This window comes from Anabrus simplex, chromosome 4, assembly GCF_040414725.1.
Source record: "Anabrus simplex isolate iqAnaSimp1 chromosome 4, ASM4041472v1, whole genome shotgun sequence".
Classification (NCBI taxonomy): domain Eukaryota; kingdom Metazoa; phylum Arthropoda; class Insecta; order Orthoptera; family Tettigoniidae; genus Anabrus; species Anabrus simplex.
The window spans coordinates 428,168,190-428,189,049 of NC_090268.1; the positions used below are offsets into that span (position 1 = coordinate 428,168,190).

At 36.5% G+C, this 20,860-nt stretch overlaps 1 protein-coding gene across 1 annotated transcript in view; it reads right to left on the minus strand.

The window, feature by feature from the left end:
* Nucleotides 1-20,860, minus strand: part of LOC137500507 (uncharacterized) — a 59,440-nt gene that overhangs the window by 34,435 nt on the left and 4,145 nt on the right. The window contains exon 2 of the mRNA XM_068227428.1: nt 10,446-10,585. Coding sequence (XP_068083529.1) covers nt 10,446-10,585 — 140 coding nt within the window. The remainder of the gene's footprint in view (nt 1-10,445; nt 10,586-20,860) is intronic.

Consider the following 20,860-nt stretch of genomic DNA (forward strand, 5'->3'; position numbering starts at 1 on the left):
TAACATCCCATTGACAAGGTGCAGCTTTGAAGTCACGAATGAAGTGAGACAGCTATGGAGTCAGCATTGACGCCACGCTCCCGTGTCAGATAAATGGAAAAATAAAATAGTTACCATTACTGTACAGTCATGTTCAAGGTGTCATTTTAAAGAGTCCGGTGTAAAGAAAAATTTAAGACAGAAAACAAAATTTGAACTTTTTCACCCAAAATCCGATTTCATTTCCCCTTAAAGTGTCGTATATACATTGTTGATTTTAGTTAGTTCAGAAAGAGAGAGAAAATCCACTTAGGATAGCTGCCCTAATTCTAGGGAAACCACAACGGTTCAGTCTACTGATTAATCCGCAAGGACAATAAGAATACACTTTTAATTAATTTTCATTGGAATTTTTAAAAATGTGGCAATATTTATTAATTTTCGGAAAGCTACTCCCTTCCCCTCACCCCACGGAGGAATTATATTTATTCAAATAACTTTTAAGTTATACACATAATTTTGTACTATTTGGAATGAATCTCTCAAAATCGTAGTTGATATTTCATGCAGAGCAAGTAAAAACCTTTTGAAATATTCACAGAGTTGTGATTGTTCCGCGCACATAAAACAACATACCAATAACTTCCCAGTTATGAATTCTTTACTTGTGTCCCAAGTCACGAAATCAGGGCTCAGAGTGCCTTAACTTTTCAATAACTTTGAGCATACAAACCGCCCAAGCGTGGCACCAACATCAAGCTCTGAGCGATCGGCTGATGTATGCCAAAACAAGGCGGTCTTCTTTGAGCACAGCATCACGGAGTGTTTTTAAATCCCCATTTAAGTGTGCTCCTTATGATTAACCGATTTAAAACTGATGTACTTCACTTATCACATTTACGAAAATATAGAAGATGGTGATAAATGCAAAAAAAATGAAATGGCGTATGACTTTTAGTGCCGGGAGTGTCCAAGGACAAGTTCGGCTCGCCAGATGCAAGTCTTTTGATTTGACACCCGTAGGTGACCTGCGCGTCGTAATGAGGATGAAATGATGTTGAAGACGACACATACACCCAGCCCCCGGACGAGCGGAATTAACCAATTATGGTTAAAATTCCCGACCCTGCCGGGAATCGAACCCGGGACCCCTGTGGCCAAAGGCCAGCTCGCTAACCATTTAGCCAGGGAGCCGGACGGTGATAAATGCAATTCCCTTGGAATATATCATTTCCTTCTTGTACGAAAAGTGTTAAATATCATTATATGTGTGATATTTCGATGTGTTTACATATCAGTTAAACGACGCGGGGGAGTGAATAGACAACGTAGTTAACCTATTTTAATTACTTGTCTTCCAGTTTCATAAGTTGAAATTCCTCCATAATATTTGTGTAAAGTAGTTCTTTTTAATAATGCAGATATTTATCTGATTAAGTCTTATAAATCGAGAAACGTGGCCAATAATTACGCAGCCGTTCCCATTAAAACCTAGAATAATTATCGTCAAAGAAAATTTGAAGGTACTAATATACTACTTAATGCAGCTGATAACCTCGATGTTCTGTCCTTAAGAACTGCTATCACCACCACTATCACACGTACTCACAGACCTTCACATCTAGCTTGTAGATATACCGTACAGGTATACAGGTTGATAATTATTGTTTTACAGGGCCTAACCTGTAGGTTATCAGCCACTATCAGATGTGAATAAGCACACACACACACCACAAGCTGTTTAACATTTCTAAATGCTCAGGCTACTGTATATCAAACTACCGGTACAAGTGAGTTAAGGAAGCCTAATGAGATGCACCATTCACAGAACTATCATTAAAACTGTAACAATTTACAATATGATGAAAGACAGGAAGTATTATCGGCACACTTTATCTTGGTGAATTTGTGTACGGGGGTGAGGAGTAAGGAGGGAACTGTCCCGGTTACGGTAGTGCAGCCAGCTGAATGAAAATGAAACCTGAATCGAATCGAGAATATGATCGATCGATATGAAGTTTCTAAACCGTTATTATCTTAAGCCAATAACTGTGTCACATACACATTATATAACATTTCTCGATGCGAATCTTGTTCCTAGCATGAATTCTATAGTTTGGCTTTGCTGTGTAAACAACAGTACTAGTACGTTAAGTGTACGCCAGATGTCGCTCAACGATGCTTAAGCGATTCATAGTTTGTGTTTCAAAGGTTGCCAGTACGAATCTCGAAGATTGCCGAGGTCGACCGATTCAGCACTAGGGTATAAATGCACCAAGATAAAGTGTGCCGATAAAATAATGTAGGCTACAACCCACCAAAACAGCCAGTCAATAAATGTACCATACAATACGGAAACAAATATTTACATGTAAGTCATACACCATTCTTCTCCAGGAGCGTTGTTAAACCGTGAGAACTGTACTTCTTGAAAATATTGTCCAGGAGTTCTTTAACATGCCAGTAAATCTACCGACACGAGACTGACGTATTCGAGCACCTTCAAATACTACCGAACAAAGCCAGGATCGAACCTGCCAAGTTGGGGTCAGAAGGCCAGCACTCTACCGTTGAAGCTACTCAGCCCGGTCCTTTACATTAAATAAATGATGTTGTTGTTAATTGATTTGAGGGGCTTGGGACATATTGGCCATCATCCAGGTATACTTATGTGTTTCTTGAGTTTGTCTGATAACCTAGCGTGTATAACTAGCTTTCAGGTTCTAGGATTTGGGTCGGTGCCCCAGGAATTCCAATTGGGTACCATCTCGGCAATTTCCTCTAAAGGGTGTGGGAAAACCCGGGAAAACCACTCTCAGGATGGCCACTGTCAGGATCAGGATTCCAACCCTCTATTTCCAAGCATCCGGTTCAGCCGCACAGTCATGGTGCGCGACTTTACGGCTATGCTGTGGAGTCCAGATATATTTCGAAAATGTTCAAAGTAAGATAAGTCCACTATGTGAGTCCTGGAAGGGATTTCTGTCTTTGGTCTAAGTAGTATAAGTCAGAACTAAATTATATGTACAATATTTCATTTCGCCCTAATGGTACGCCGGCACCGTGGTGTAGGAATAGCGTGCCTGCCTCTTACACGGTGGCCCCGGGTTCGATTCCAGGCCAGGTCAGGGATTTTTACCTGGATATGAGGGCTGGTTCAAGGTCCATTCTGACTACGTGGTTAGAATTGAGGAGCTATCTGATGGTGAGATAGCGGCCCCGGTCTAGAAAGCCAAGAATAACGACCGAGAGGATTCGTTGTGCTGACCACCCAGCACCTAGTAATCTGCAAGCCTGCGGGCTGGGCAGCGGTCGCTTGGTAGGCCCTTCAGGGCTGTAGTGCCATGAGGTTAGTTAGTTAGTTCCCTAAAGGTACAAGTAAACGTGTTAATATCCATATAGGGGACAAGAGTACAAGACTTATATGCTTACTCGCTTTCTCTGGCTGCCCAGATACGGTATGCAATAATGTCACTGTCTTTTCAGTTACAGATTTTATTCCTTACCTGTGAAAAGGTATTTTACTCCCCTTTTTAAATCTCTGACTGCAATAAGCAGTGCAAGATATGACCATTTTTGCTATATTCCGGCAAACTAATGTCCTTCCCTTATCACATTTACGAAAATACCTGCTTTTTTATGTTTGCAATACATTACAAATATACAGAAAAAGTCTCGTATATCGACAATGATTACTTGAAATTTCGCGCTTACGCCGACAGCCGGAGCATATCAAGACCGACTCCAATCCTCAGACCATAATATCACAAAAACATGGCGGCCGAAGTAGCCGGATTGCCGGATTGCTCGGATTGGCTAACGCAGAGGTATCACGTAAAATGGAGGTAATTTAACATGATAAATGTAACATCATAGGAAAAATAACTTTTTTACGTATGAAAACGCTTCGCCAACAAGCACGCACCATATATAATCGACTAGAATCACATAGGCTATATTCTACTAGAAAAGAGAACAACAAGTTGATAATTTAGAAATTTCATTTAGTCAAATAACGTTTTCTCTTAAATTTCACTTCGCTCGATGGAGGAAAATGCATAATAAAACTGTTAAAATTACGGTATATTTATAACATCATTCTGAATGTTTCAAAATAAATTAATGTGTGAATTTCCTCAATTTATTCGTTCTCGTAAGAATTATGAAACATAATTTGTTACCTTACTTTTGAAGTGGTGGACAATTTCTTATGTCTAGCACCCAATGAAAGGGAAGTACACCCTAAATAATAATGTTATTGGCTTTACGTCCCACTAACTACATTTTTACGGTTTTGGAGACGCGGAAGTGCCGGAATTTATTCCTGCAGTAGTTCTTTTACGCTGCAGTAAATCTACCGACACGAGGCTGACGTATTTGAGCACCTTCAAATACCACCAGACTGAGCCAGGAACGAACCTGCCAACTTGGGATCAGAAGGCTAGCGCCTTAACCGTCTGAGCCACTCAGCCCAAGTACACCCGAAATGAGTATGTTAACCTAGTAAACGGCCCTGGTAATGCTAACAAAATATTGACATATGGCATAGCAGCATTTCACACAATGATAGTAACCTTAGTAATGAAATATTCAGACACTTAAAGATATAATAGGTTTCTATCCATTAAGGAACATGAGTGCAAAATCTCTATTCACTCTAAACATTGATATTTAACCATATGGACGAGTTTCAGTTCGGTGTAATCTGCTTGATAATGGGTAAATCGCAAGGTGTTGGTAGTATTAAACCCTGCGTTACAAACCCAGCTAATCCCTCCAAGTCACTATTTCTTCTGTGTAACAGTATGCAGATTGCTCCACCTGTCACACTTAAAAGTGTTGTTATATTCTTATATTCCAAGATCTAATCAAACATTTCAGCAGGCAAGCACAAATTATTGTGAAATACACTTGCATCTAAATCACTCGACACTTTAAAGCGCATAGATACTGACGGAATATCATTACACCAATTACATTCTATCTACATCATACTTTTTGAGGAACATGAAGAGGTTCACCGTTTGGAATTAGAGAAGTCTACCCTAACCTCAGACATATTCTCAAAATTATGTATGCACACTACAGTTTTGTCATCGACTTCAAAATAATCACCATGTAACTTATATTCCAAACCCATGTCTCCCTTAATGTTTTATTCCGTAGAGAAATTAATAATAGTTGTATGAGAGGCATTGTCATAGTTAGACTTAAACCGGGTTCACAAATTGATCAAAACAAACGCATTTTCACATACTGTGTATTATTACAGATCCTAAGTGTCCATTTACACATATAAATATACTCGCACATTTATATTTTACAAATAAACTAACATCTATCGTCAAATTTAATGAAATTACACCGACTACATACGATAACAACAAACTAAAACAAACCCTCATTTCCAACATGTCCGGCTACTCGATTCGCCATCTTTGAACGATCGAGAATAGCATTAAGGTCTGAAGATTGGAGTCGGTCTTCAGCATATTCAGCATAAATACCCAAAGTAAACTGATATTTGTCCTGGCGCCGTGTTCTGCCGGCAGCGCCCTGTCTGTTTGTATAATCGAAGTTCTGTAACAACCTCCTTGGACTGCATTTCATCTCACTCATGATGCCTTTGTTAGATTTCCTATCAATGACTACAGTGTCCGCTAGTTTATTCAGTTGACCTACAAGTTACTTCATAAACTTCAAACTGGTTTGTATTTCCGAAACAGTCAGCTATGGTATCCTTCTTAGTCTGTGGCAGGAAACTTCCTTCCTTTGAAGCGCTGCGTGCTGACAGTAGTAACGTCAGTGTCACCGTACAATATTGTTCAAATATGTGTGGTACTTCTGAATAGAATTTCGAAGGCGTCATAATTGTCATTCCAGCGTTGTCCTCTCCTACTTTTAAATTGACGATGATTTTTTTCTCTAAGAATTCATAGTGCATTTCCTAGGTAATTTTCACCACTCTGAATTTGTTTATGCCAACTCCTACAACAGTCAGACACCATGAACCGCTAGTTATTATCGAGAGAATGTAAATCCGCACCTAGTACGATTAATTTGCAACAGAATTTATCGATATGTTGCTCAGACCATTCAGACGTCAGACCTTCACTAAACAATGCATTCACATGCATTACTGGAGTCTCATCCTTCATAACTTATATTGTATTCAAGAGGGTGGTTTCTTCAGATATGTTTGGCTTTACGCTGCAGGTATGAGTGACAATAACAATCAATGCAGGATAAATATTTCTTTCTACAAGTAAAAGTGTGCAAGCTATTCCGGCAGACGATTGGTGTAGCTAGAAAACCTGTTTCCTCTGATAATACGTAGCAGTGTCTAGTGAAATGTTTTACCTGTCCCTGGTGGTAAATATGTAAAAAAGTAACCACTACTAAGTTAATGCACGTTCCTAGTTTCCATTTAGCACATCAAGAACTACATCAGCAGCTAGTTTTTCTTCAACATCTTGCGATTTCACTATGTCAAGGAATGCTTTTCTCGATAGCACACCTACAGATTTCCATCTGGTAACATAAGTTTCTTCATATCTGACCCTGAGACTTAAGGAGTTAACTGCTTCTACAGTACAACTACACATTGTGTATAACATTCTTCAGAATATAAGCGCAAAACTCCAAATATTGCAGCTCTTATTCTGTTGGTTCCAAGATTAGGGACAGTTATCAGGTTTTCCGAAACACATATGATTGCAAAGAAAATTTACAAGTAACTTGCCATTTACGTAGAATTTGCTTCGAATAAAATACTAGATTAAATTTAACCTCCTCGAACAAGTCCACGTTTCACTAAGGACTTGCACAAAACTTAACTCAAGGTCTTTCTTCTCAGAATTTCGAGCCCGTTCTCCGTCGCTTAAACCAATTATATTTCCCCATAGAGCATAATAAATTGTAGCATTCTCAAGATTAGTTTTCCTCCACGTTGAAACTCAGATTAAGTTCAAAATGAGCAGTTAGTGACATGCCATTGCCTACTGTTCCTGACATTTTTTAGGAAAATGCACAGGTGGTATGAATACTGTATCCGATTTTTCTGACATGGTGAATTCACTGAAACTTCTCATTGCTTTCAGGGCAATTTATTCTCCATCTTCAAACTTCCTTAATGCTATGTGAACGCTGATTACACAATACAGACAATCACTCACACATTTTGTTATAATCTCAAACAACCTTGGGTTGATATCCTTATCACGTAATGCTATATGTAAATGCTCGTTGATAACATATATTGGGCATATTTTTGAACCTGTATCCAATGGAAGTATAAAACGAGCATGCGGATTTCAGTTATGTAAGTTATATACAACCATCACTCTACGGAAAGTGGATAACAGGATTAGAAAGGTAAGCATATTTTAAATGAATTCGGACACTGGAGATGACGTAGAAAGTTGTAAATGCAGCCGATTACTTGTGTGACTGGTTCGATATACAATAAATCCTTCATTGTGGCTGGGTCAAGACTTTGAAATTCACACCCAGCTCTAAGTCAATAAAAAGAATTCAAGACTGCGTGTAGAGATTACCTGATTGTTCCGTGTGATTTGTGACGAATGATAGTTTGTGTGATTGTAGTAGGTAGGCTGGTAACATTGGCATTTCCTGTAGTGTAAACGTACGTAATATTTAGCTTTTAACTCATGTACATAGATCAGTATTTATGGCCACACTTGTATTTCCATTACTTTATTATGTATTGGGTTTTGTTTATGCATTGCTTATATTTTATTTCTATGTTACTTTTTATCATTATGGCTTTTCTCTTTCTTTTTTTTTACCTTTATGCTCCGGATTTCTATTTATCGTACTTGTTGAGCTTTCCCTCTTTATTATGTGTTCTCCAAATTTGTTATTCTGCTTAGTTGTTTTATAACAGAGTGTTATTTCTTTCATATATGTATTATCTTGTACTTTACGTGGTTAAGTGAAAGGAGGAATAGAGTTCCATTAAACGAGCGGACATTGTAGTCATTGATATTAAATCTAACAAAGGCATCATTTTCGATCCAGCATTCAGATTTGAGCGGGATGAAATGCAGTCCAAGGACGTTGTTACAGGACTTCGTTTTTACGGGACAACAGTTCATAATAGGCCTACGGGACGCAAAATTTTCACCTCAAATACGGGATGTCTTGTAAAATATGGGACAGGTGGCAACCCTAGTATACACTTCAAGACCTCGTTCAAGCGACCGAAGAAGGATTTGCTGTCGTTGCTGGTTGGATGGACATAGTGTGACCGCACGAAATATACTGTACATCTGTTAAATGCCGTGTATTTTGGGTGATTGTAATGTGTATGTTTATGTATATTTATATTGTATCAACGCTCTGACACGCAACAATAATAATAAAAATGACAATAGGGACTATAGGATTAAGGGTAGATTATTAAAATCAATCAAATGAATTTATGTTGATAATAGGGCTGCAATGAGAATTGACAGCATAATTTCTCAGTTTTTTTTTTCTTTTGCTATTTGCTTTACGCCGCACCGGCACAGATAGGTTTTATGGCGACTATGCGAGAGGAAAGGCCTAGGAATGGGAAGGAAGTGGCCGTGGCCTTAATTAAGGCACAGCCTCAGCATTTGCCTGGTGTGAAAATGGGAAACCACGGAAAACAATCTTCAGGGCTGCCGACAGTGGGATTCGAACCCACTACCTCCCGGATGCGAGCTCACAGCTGCGCGCTCCTAACCGCACGGCCAAGGTACTTACAGGGGTTAGATAAGGCTGTACCTTTTCACCTTCACTGTTCATATTTTACATGGATCATCTGCTGAAAGGTATAAAGTGGCACGGAGGGATTCGGTTAGGTGAAAATATAGTAAGCAGTCTGGCCTACGCTGACGACATGGTCTTAATGGCAGATTGTGCCGAAAGCAGGCAGCCTAGTGTTTGATGCTACGAGTATGGTATGAAAATTAGCCTTTCTAAGACGCAGTAGGTTAAAAAAAACCAAGATAATTGAATGTCAGATCGGGAATACAAAACTGGAACTGGTAAATAATGTCAATTATTTAGGAAGTATGTTCTCTCAGGCTGGTAGTATGGTAAGTGAGATTGAATCAAGATGCAGTAAAGCTAATGGAGTGAGCTCGCAGTTGTGAACAACAGTATTCTGTAAAAAGGAAGTCAGCTCCCGGACCAAACTATCATTACCTTGATCTGTTTACAGGCCAGCTTTGTTTTATGGGAGTGAAAGCTGGGTGGACTCAGGATATCTTATTCATAAGCTAGAAGCAGAAGTAGCAGACACAAAAGTAGCGGGAATGATTGCTGGTACTAACAGGTGGGAACAAAGGCAGGAGGGTACCCGGAATCAGGAAATAAAGGCTAAGTTAGAAATGAACTGGATGCATGAAGCTGTACGCATAAACCGGCTTCATTGGTGTGGACATGTGAGTCGAAATGAGGACGATAGTTTACCTAGGAAAATAATGGACTCTGTTATGGAGGGTAAGAGGGTTAGAGGGAGACCAAGACGACGTTGGTTAGACTCGTTTTCCAATTATTTAAAGATAAGAGATATAAAACTGAACGAGGACAAAGAGAGGATTTTGGCGGCGATCAGTAAATTCACAGAGGCTTGCAGACTGAATGCTGAATGGCATAGCAGTCTATAATGAATATGTATGTATGTATGTATGTATGTAGGTATGCATGTATGTGCGTGTAATAATAATAATGAACAAATAGCCTTTATCTGAGGATGTGATTCTTTTATAGCATGTGAATGTGATGAAATGGGCTTTGATTGACTCACGCACGTGCATTAGGTACCCCAAATCCCGTCCTGGCGCCTAATTTCGTCCCCCTAGGGATTTCCAGTTTGCACGCTAGTACCTAATGTTTAGCCACGCCCACACGTGTAACCTCATCCCGGTGTTTTATTGTGAGAGTGAGTTGTGTGCACCGCGTTCAGTTTCCATATACAAGGAGGATTCATTTTTCATGCTAAGCTGAGTTAGTGCAGCATTCGAATTAAGAGCCTGTTATTCCAAGAGTGAGCTCTGATATGTGTACGATATACAGTACTGGACTGCATTTCAGTCGTGTTGTGTAGTTCCTGGCGTGTAATCGCTACAGTGAGGTGGCTGGCGTGAGTTACTGTAGCAGCCTTCAAGTAATTCATTATAGGGAACGTATTTGGTAAGACAGAAAGGAAAAATATATTAAAATTAATTGTAATTTTCATAAATTTGGTGAGGGACGAAATTACGAACACATTTTTGGTAGTTTGGTTTTTATAGTGTTTATGTTTTTCTCAAATATTGACTACTTTACGTTGTAACGTTTAATTGTAATTTTCCCCTAAGTGGAGAATATATTCGATACTATACATACCAATTTCTAGCCTTATCCATAATATTCCTGAATTTCTACAAGTCCCAACCTGCTAAGGGGACGAAATATGGGTCCCGTATACTCACCGCTACAAGCCGATGACCCGACTCATTCCTCCAACTGGACACCGAGAATTTCAAAATTGTGGACCGGTCACACTGCGCGGAGACGGTCCATGACTCTATAATCATCGCCAGTAAAACTAGAGAGAGCAGCATGGTGTTGCCTGAAAAAAAAATCAATATTGTTTTAATTAATATTGGTCAGGATGGAACTGAAATCCCTTCAATACGGCGGAAAAGAAGTCAGTGATACAGGTAACAATGATAAATCTCTGAAAAATCGTTCAGAACTTCTACATCAATTCCCACGATCGTCCTCGTTCAGCTGCATATCGTGAGGTACTTGACATGTGACCACGATGTTGCCAATAGTTAACGCAAACCACCTGACTAAGCTGCCTCAGTGGTAGTGTCCAATTGATGATCCCCTATAAGGCAGTCAATATTCGAAGGACGGTCAAATATCTTAACACCATATGTTATTGTTATGGGTATATTAAAGATATCTGGAGAAGAACGAAGTGTCACGTGACATAAGTAAATTAGCTTCATTCCACTATAAATCCACTTTCGTTGCTAGATAGCATCACAATCAGAATGTCGAAATCGATAGCAATGCCAGCCAGATGGCACCACTTGAAAAGGTATGCGTCTCGGTAGCTGAGTCTATACGATTGTTTCTTTGTACCACCTTGCAGAATAATCAACAAATTTTTAAACTGAATCCGTCAATGTGTTTGAAGTTCCACTGAATTGTTAATAACGAGGAAATTCTGAGCACTGGGAAGGACCTAACACAATCTTTCATCTCTACAATGTAACTTAATCTGCGCTTACCTGGTCAGTAGCTACTGCCTCAGTCCAGGTATTAGAGAACTGTACGTAACGCCGATACTTGTGGTAATTTTGTGTACGAAATAGAGTATAACTGACTATCAAGATGCCCGTTCTTGCTACAGGTTTTATTTTATTTTTCACAACTTGCTTTACGTCGCACTGACACAGATAGTTCTTATAGCGACGATGGGACAGGAAAGGCCTTGGGGTAGGAAGGAAGCGGCCGTGGCCTTAATTAAGGTACAGTCCCAGCATACTGTATGCCTGGTGTGAAAATGGGAAAGAATGGTGTTACTTTCCAGACTGTCTGACTAAATTTACAAACATATATATTATATACAAAACTGCCTTTATATTGCAAAATCTGAATATCTGCATTTAAAATGGAAATTATGAAAATTAATATTCATTAAATAAAATACACACTCGTCGAACCTTGTACTCACACTTACTTGTTACCTGCTTACTTACACATACGTTATTTGAAGGGCGCCAGCTGTCACTCAGTACCGCAATAATAGAATGAGACTCTTGACTATCTCTAGGGTGTGGGGTAATAAGCTTACTTTTGACAACATACCATATAAGTTCTGGGAAAAGGAGATTGGCGTTCGGTTTCCCCATTAATTTTGAGGTTAAGATATTTTACTTTCAATGAAATGAAACTATGAATTCGTTTGATAGAACAATATATATTCTTTAAATAATATATCAAAAAATAGTGAGTCTTGTTGCGATAAAACAGATGAAAATATGAAATTATGACATTGCAACTGAAAGAAACTAGGCATGAATTTGAATTCTTCTTGACCGGACATTTAACAATTTATACGAAATATTTCCCTCACTGATTCACTTGACTGTACCTTCAACACTTTTTGTGTAATTACGACGTATTCCTTTGATCTGGTGTTTACGGTAGATGTGTCATGCCTAACTTGGTGATTCATCCTTGTGACTGCTTCTTCTCCATATCATCTGACTTCTTTGTAAGTCAATATGGTATTACCTCTTGGCAGGTCCAGGGTTGCCCTCTCTGACTCCATGGTAAGCCCTTGCGTCCGTGTCTTCAACTGAGTGAGTGACCAACCTTGTCCTCACTCTCTCAATGACCAATAATTAATGGCTCACTGAGTCTTCTCCATCTCTCGTTCACACTTGTTGACTGACCGACTGAGGCCTCTTGATCTAGTAGACTTCTTCACTGTACTGCATCCGTATAACTAATGACTGACGCTACAATATGCACCCACCTTATATAGACGTTGGTTGACACAGCTACGTAATCTCCAGAAATAACAATGACATACTCCCACAACGCGGCAAATATTACATACAGTGGTGAAATAGCCCGCAGGCGGCTAACTCCGTGAGCGCATATCTAAATAAATACAATGCCGTAGCCATGGCGCGGCGATGACTTGGCAGAATCGCCACTAATATTGCACAATGCCCCAACGTCACATCCAATCTCTGATATATACAACAATTCTCACTGTACAGGTATTGAGGGTTATTCTACACATACGTATATATGCATACATCTAAGTACAATCTTGCAAGCAACAGGCAATTGCAAAATCGAATTGAATAAAACGGATAATTACAATAATAGTAACAATATCACAGATAACATCATAATAATAATACTGACATAATAATAGTAATAATGATAATAATAATAATAATAATAATAATAATAATAATAATAATAATAATAATAATAATAATAATAATAATAAAATACAGATAAAATAATAAAAATACAGATATCATCTTGTAACGGGATTTGAACCGTTACAATGGAAAACCACTTTCAGGGCTGCCGTCAGTGGGGTTCGAACACACTATCTCCCGGATGCAAAAGCTACGGTTTTGAAATTAAAGTTATCTTTAAAAGTCTCCAGTTTTGGAGAGTTCAACGTTGGGTGAACCTGTAAAACTCACCCTCAGTTTGTATGTTAAACGATTTCAGAAACATGAATATATTTGTCATCAGGCCCCACCCCCGATCAAATCCCCTTAGGGGTGTATTAAGACTACTCCTTATTCAAAATATAAGACATAGATGATCAACAATCAGGTAAAATATCAACCCCTTCAAAGGGTTTCAGAGAAATTATTCTCGTCACGGAGCTTCACCAACGACTTGCCCCTCCAGTCAAAATCAATTAGGGATGTACTACTTCAAGACCTCTTCTTACTTAAAATCTAAGAGTGAGGAGCACCACTCATATGAAATGCAGGCGCGGTTCTGCCTTTAGGTCACATGGTCACGTGCCCCTCGACCGATTAAAACTATTATAAAATCAGAACAACATTGTGCACGATTAGTGTCACGACCATCTTCAGTGAGTTCAAGAGGCTATGATTCACCATGGTTGTTCTTGTTCTAGCAGCCCTGGACTAAACTAGGTAACATAGTAAAGGTCTAATCCTGGATTGGACCGACTCGTTCTTATACCTGAACATCATCCCCTCATTCTGCGAGTTGTGAGGGGTGAAGGAGGTTATGGCAAATTCCATTGACCCGGTCACAGTATTTCTTCGACGAGACACTTCAGCGCTAGTTCGTATTTTGAACTTACTTCTCCTACAGCCTACTAGATAGCACCCAGCTACTTTCTTGTCGACACATGTATTATTAACGCGCGCAAAAGTAGTGTTTATAGCAAACCTGTGCTTACCTTGTACGTCCGTTAGATTAATCGTGTCCATCGGTGTCGATGTTCATTGCAAAATGTGTGAAGATTAGTGTGATGTATCTGAGTGTATTCCTGTGCGAGCATAAGTGTTTTTAAAATGAATCAAGTGAGCTACTTAACTATACGTAAGGAAGTTACCTGAAGAACAAGATATGGCACTCCACAGACTTGATATATAAAAGGAAAGTCTCCCCCCGAAGATTGACGGAAGGAAACTACGTGAAATTATGAGAAATCGATCCTTTCAGTCGTGGTGTCAGCTACCACATAAAGGAAAAGGAGTAGTGTTATATTCAGACTGCCCGAAAGCAAACTCCTGGATGACTCATAAATCACCTCTGTCCTCCTCTGAATACATGAATGCAGTGAAGATGACATGCAACCTCACCGCAGTCAGGTAGGTCATTCAACACAACCCGTTGCCGCCAAAATGGCTGCAACGAGACAGAAACCCTTGGACATGTGTTGGGATTCTGCCGGAGCACTGAACTAATGCGCAACCACCGCCACCACCGTGTAAGATCGTCGATTGCTCAAGGCTTGAGTCAGCGTGGATGGGAGGTGCACGAGGAGGTTCACCGCATCTCTACCGATGACTCTAATCGGAGGGCGGACATCGTAGCCATCAACAGAGAGGTGGTCTTAGATACCACCATTCGCTTTGAAAGGGACCTGGATCAGGCTCGGGATGTGGACCTAGAAAAGCAAGCTATTTATATTCCATGCTTGCCTTACCTGTCATCTAAGTATAAAATACCTATCGATCGGTGGATTGTCAGAGGCCTGCTATTCGGAGCAAGAGGCGCGCTCCCTAGTCAGACATCGAACTTCCTACAAAACTTGAAAGTTCCATTCTGTGAGTTAGAAAAAATAGTAATACAGATACTGAGGGACTCCGCAAATCATTCATTTCCATCTGTACCTGAGAACGTGATTGACATTTCTCCCCCACTAACCCCGGGAAAAAAGAAGATAACAGCTTCAACGATTAAATCTTCATTTCTGGATATTTTTAAACTCCATTCGAATTGAAACTGTATTACGGATCCAAATGGTCAATTTTTTCTTTTAAAGATTAAAGAAAAAATTAAGTGATAAAGGTAAATAAGCCTTTCATGCTAAATATATTAATTTATCATATCGAAATCGTGGAAGTGTTCCTCGGACTCAAATAAATATAAAGGCTAAAAAAGTCAACTTAAAAAAAAGTAAATTGATAAAACATCTCCTCCCAAAAAAATTATACAAAACAACATTCTTATAAATAAAATACTAGTATATTCAGCTAAAAAAAATAATGCAAATCCACCACTTCTATATTCAACATTAAATCCCGAAACCAACTCCGATTCCCCTTCTGCAAAATCAAAAGGAGTTCGATTAGTTTCCGCCAAACATGATGAAAATCACGCTAACATAAGAGGAAAGGTTAAAAATATAAACCACACATAGCCTTGAAGACTCATAAATCTTATTAAACAATAATTATCTACTAAAAAAATAAATCTTAACAGAATCAATGCCAATCTCACCTCATAAGAAATTGTTTGAGCAACAGCCCGCAACCCTCCTAATAATGCATAATTAGAGTTAGAGGATCACCCCGCAATCATCACAGTGTATACCCCTAAACTCGTACATACTAAAAAAAATCCCCAAATTAAAAGTAAATAAAGTTGTTAAAAAAGGATAAATTATTAAAGTCATTAAAGCCAAAAACAATCTAAAAACAGGAGAAAAATAATATATTAAATAATTTGATGCTACAGGGTATGTCCCCTCTTTAGAAAATAACTTAATTGCATCAGCAAAAGGCTGTGGCAACCCAATAAATCCTACCTTATTAGGTCCCTTACGAATTTGAATATAACCTAAAACCTTTCGCTCCAATAAAGTAAGGAAAGCCACCCCAATCAATACACAAATGATCAACATAATGACCCCTAACATTCTTATTAAAATCTCTATTAACAATACTACCGGTAATACTCTTACATTTTTGAATTCTAAATTCAATACACTTCTCTGCCAAAGTAGTATTTAATATTTATCACCTGTACTAAAAATTATTTTGAATATTTGGTCCTTTCGTACTAAAATATTCACTTATTATAAAGATAGAAACCGACCTGGCTTACGCCGGTCTGAACTCAGATCATGTAAGGATTTAAAAGTCGAACAGACTTATTAATTAAACTTCTACACCTAATCATATTCCTTAATCCAACATCGAGGTCGCAATCTTTCTTGTCGATATGAACTCTCAAAAAAATTTACGCTGTTATCCCTAAGGTAACTTTATCTTATAATCGCTATTAACGGATCAAATATTCATAAATCAATGTTTATAAAACAAAGAGTTACATATATCTTTGTGTCACCCCAACAAAATACGGTAAAATGTATATTAACAATACCGCCAAACAAAATATACACAATTCCATATAAAGATCTATAGGGTCTTCTCGTCTTTTATATTCATTTAAGCCTTTTGACTCAAAAGTTAAATTCTATTCATTACACGGAGACAGTTAATGTTTCGTCAAACCATTCATTCCAGCCTTCAATTAAAAGACTAATGATTATGCTACCTTTGCACGGTCAAAATACCGCGGCCCTTTAATTCCACTATCAGGGGGCAGGCCCGACCTTAAATTCATCTCAAAAGGACATGTTTTTGATAAACAGGCGAACATTAAATTTTGCCTAGTTCCTTCATATAAATTTACATATACCAAATATCTTACACTTTTATATACTAATTTTATCATTATTACATTTACATTTATATTACATAAATCACTTCAATATTCAACCTAATATTATTATAAAATCATATTACATCAAAATAACTTATAACATTATTCAACTGATGGCTAATTTAAAGCCTACACTTCTTTACATCTTCTACAATAATTATAGGATCTATTCTAAAGCTTATCCCTTAAAATATTATATTCAATTAACAGTTAATATATTAATATAAAAACTACTATTAAATACTGAATTAAATTCATTTCTTGAAGAACCAGTTATTCCTGATAATAATATTACACTAACCAACATAACAAATTAGCTCTTTTTAATTCGGGAAAAATAAATCTCTATTCCAATTTTAATAAACCCTGATACACAAGGTACAATACCAATTTACTTTTCCAAAAATTTATTTTCAACTTTTTCAATTTCCCTTCACAGTACTACTCCACTATAAATTCATAAATTTGTTCTATTCCTATACTAAAACCTATATAATTAATGTTATTTCAATTAAATTAAATTTTCCTATTCATCTAATTTTAAATTGATACTTTCAAAATAATTCGAATCGCACGAACATCCTCTCAGTGTAAATGAAATGCTTCACTTTAAGCTTTATTTTGCATTCTAGATACACTTTCCAGTACATCTACTATGTTACGACTTATCTCACCTTATAATGAGAGCGACGGGCGATGTGTACATGTTTTAGAGCTAAAATCATATTATCATAATATAACAATATTACTTTCAAATCCACCTTCAAATGCACTACTTTTCAATGCAAGATCCATTTAAATTTTTCTATTGTAATCCATCTCTTACTTGATCATAAGCTGCACCTTGACCTGACATTCACTCTAATAAGAGTTATAGAAAATTACCACTCTTAAAAAATAATCTTACGACGGCGGTATACAAACTGATAACAAAATCAAGTCGATTATAACGTGTATTATCGATTACAGGACAGATTCCTCTGAAAAGACTAAAACACCGCCAAATTCTTTGAGTTTCAAGAACATAACTATTACTACTCAAGTAATGACATTTACAATTGGAATAATAGGGTATCTAATCCTAGTTTATAATCCAATTTTCAAAGCTTCGTATACTAATTCTAAACCCTAAATAAATTCAAAATTCTACCTTAAAAATTTACATTCAAGTCTATCAAAACATTACTAACTCCTACACTAATAATGTTCACTTTAACCCTACGTATAACCGCGGCGGCTGGCACGACTTTAGCCGGCTACATATTATATTGCTAATTCCAAGTCACCTTGATAAATAATATTAAATACTGCAAATCACTTTACTATTTAAGTTCATAATCCATAATCACAAAAATTCACATGTAAAACATATAAAAAGTAAACAATTAAGCAAGAATAAAACTTTATAAATCCATTATTAAACAATGGATCAAATAATCATAATACTAATTATATCATAACATTACATTAATATTAATATACAATATAATGAACCCGTTTTGAGTATTTCCTGGCGTTGAATTTTCATCGCATTTTTCGCCCCTATACAATGAAAATATTCACTTATCCATAAAATAACACATGGGGCACATTCACCTAATACTAACTATTTTACTTTATAAAAATTTTATAAACATCATGAGGCCAGACGTCGACACGTAATAAATATTTAATTAGAATAATAATCATGGTATATATTTTTTGTGTATATTTCTTGAAATATATACTTAAATAGGTATATTAATATAAATGTATATCTGAAATAAATACTTTAATTTATTACCAAAAACTAAATAGATAATGAATATAGGCTTTTATTTATACCAATATCAATATCTATATTATATAAACATTTATTAATATATAAATAAATATAGAATATATATGTAGATATATACCCCCTACAATGCTAGAAATATCTATAAGATCCTCTTTTTTCTCTCTCAAGTATATTTGTTATTAACATTATCGGGGGGTTGTATATCAATAAGTTATTATTAATTAATGTACCTTTTCTATATGTAATTAATATTATATAAATTTATATATATATATATATAACTATTGTAACTGACCAAATTTTCTTACTAAAAATTATTAACTATTCTAAAAACAATCTTAAATAAGGCCTTTATTTAAAAAATTTTAAATTTCAGATAATTTCAAAATTGTTACTAATATTTATCAACTAAATCTATTTTAATTACTTTTTCACTAACCTCAAAATTTCCAAAAATTCTTGATTACCAAAAATACAAAAAATGCGCACTTTTCAAAAAAATATTTTCAAAATAGGATTGTCCTCCTTTTTAATTAATTATTTTAATACTAACAATCCACCTTGCACCAACTCTTATTATCCATACGTTAAAGTTTTAGTAATGAAGTGCCTGATAAAAAGGATTACTGTGATAGAGTAAATCATGTAATTATTTACCTTCATTATATCTAAGAGATTTAAACTATTACCTAAAGTATCAAAAATCTTCGTGCTTCATACACCTAGATATACTTATAAACATTAACAAAAAGGTAAGCTAAATATAAGCTAATGGGTTCATACCCCGTAAATAGGATTGTCCTCCATTTTAATCTTCACTACTCCTGCTAAAACTTTATTTACTACAACTTTAATTTTAGGTACATTCATTGCCACTACATCAACTTCGTGATTAGGGGTTTGAATAGGATTAGAAATTAACCTCCTATCTTTTATTCCCTTGATAACTGATACAAAAATCCTTATATCAACAGAAGCTTCCCTAAAATACTTCTTAGTGCAAGCCTTAGCATCCGCTGCTCTACTTTTCTCCATTATCTTAATATTTGTATTCTCTAATAACCCCTTTTACATAAATACCGAGGTCTTTTCAACATATGTTCAGCATTGCTACTAAAAATGGGAGCCGCCCCCTTCCATTTTTGGTTTCCAGCAACAATAGAAGGTTTAAGATGAAAAAAATGTTTTATTCTAATAACCTGACAAAAAATTGCCCCTCTAATATTATTAGCATATATTATTGAAATAAACATTTTCATTAGAATAATCATTCTTACCTCAGTATTAATTGGGTCTTTAGGAGGCTTAAATCAAAGTTCTCTACGAAAGCTAATAGCTTATTCTTCTATTAATCATATTGGTTGAATAATTGCCGCTATAGTAGTCGGAGAAAACCTATGGGAATTATATTTTATTATCTATACATTCCTCACCCTATCTATTATCTTAATGTTTAATGTACATCGTATTTACCATATCAATCAAAACTTCTTAACAATAACTAATAACCAAATTACAAAATCTTGTCTATTCCTCCTTCTACTTTCTCTTGGTGGTCTACCACCTTTCTTAGGATTTATACCTAAATGATTGGTTATTCAAACCTTGGTTGATCTAAATTATCAATTCATCGTCATCATTATAGTAATTATAACCTTAGTAACACTATTTTATTATCTTCGATTAACATTTCTTGCATTCCTATTTTCCTACACTGAGTTAAAATTGACCATTTTTTCTTTAATAAATCTCTCTCTCAAACAAATTCGCTTAATTACGAAAACAGATTATTAACTAAAGAAATGGGCCGACCAATACCAGAGCTTAGCATAAATCAAGTGTTCAAAGATAAAAATAGAACCTACAATCACAGTTTTATATGCAAGAAATAAAAAGGTAAGATTAATTTAATTGATTTGATTCCTAGTGTTCCTAATATGTTGAACGTGCCCCACCTATTTTTATCATCACGAGCCGCCACTGGTGAAATGTTTAACTTTGTAAGTTTAACTCTTTCATAGAAATGAATATATTTGACATGAGGTCTCACACTGCGCTCTCCCCCTCCCCACCACCCCCACTAACAACCAATATTCAAAATCCCTTTGGGACGTATTGTTTTAAAACCACTTGTTATTTTAAATGTAAGAATGAAGAGCGCCAATGACGTGAGATATTAACTTCGTAAGTCAAACGGTTTCAGAAAATGTAATATTTTGTTATCAGGACTCACCCAGGTCAGAACAATTCACGAGCGCATCGTTTTAAGACCAATTCTTACACACAATTGAAGACAGCGAGGAGGAAACATCATGTAAAATTTCAACTTTGTACATCATGCGGATTCAGAGAAATTAT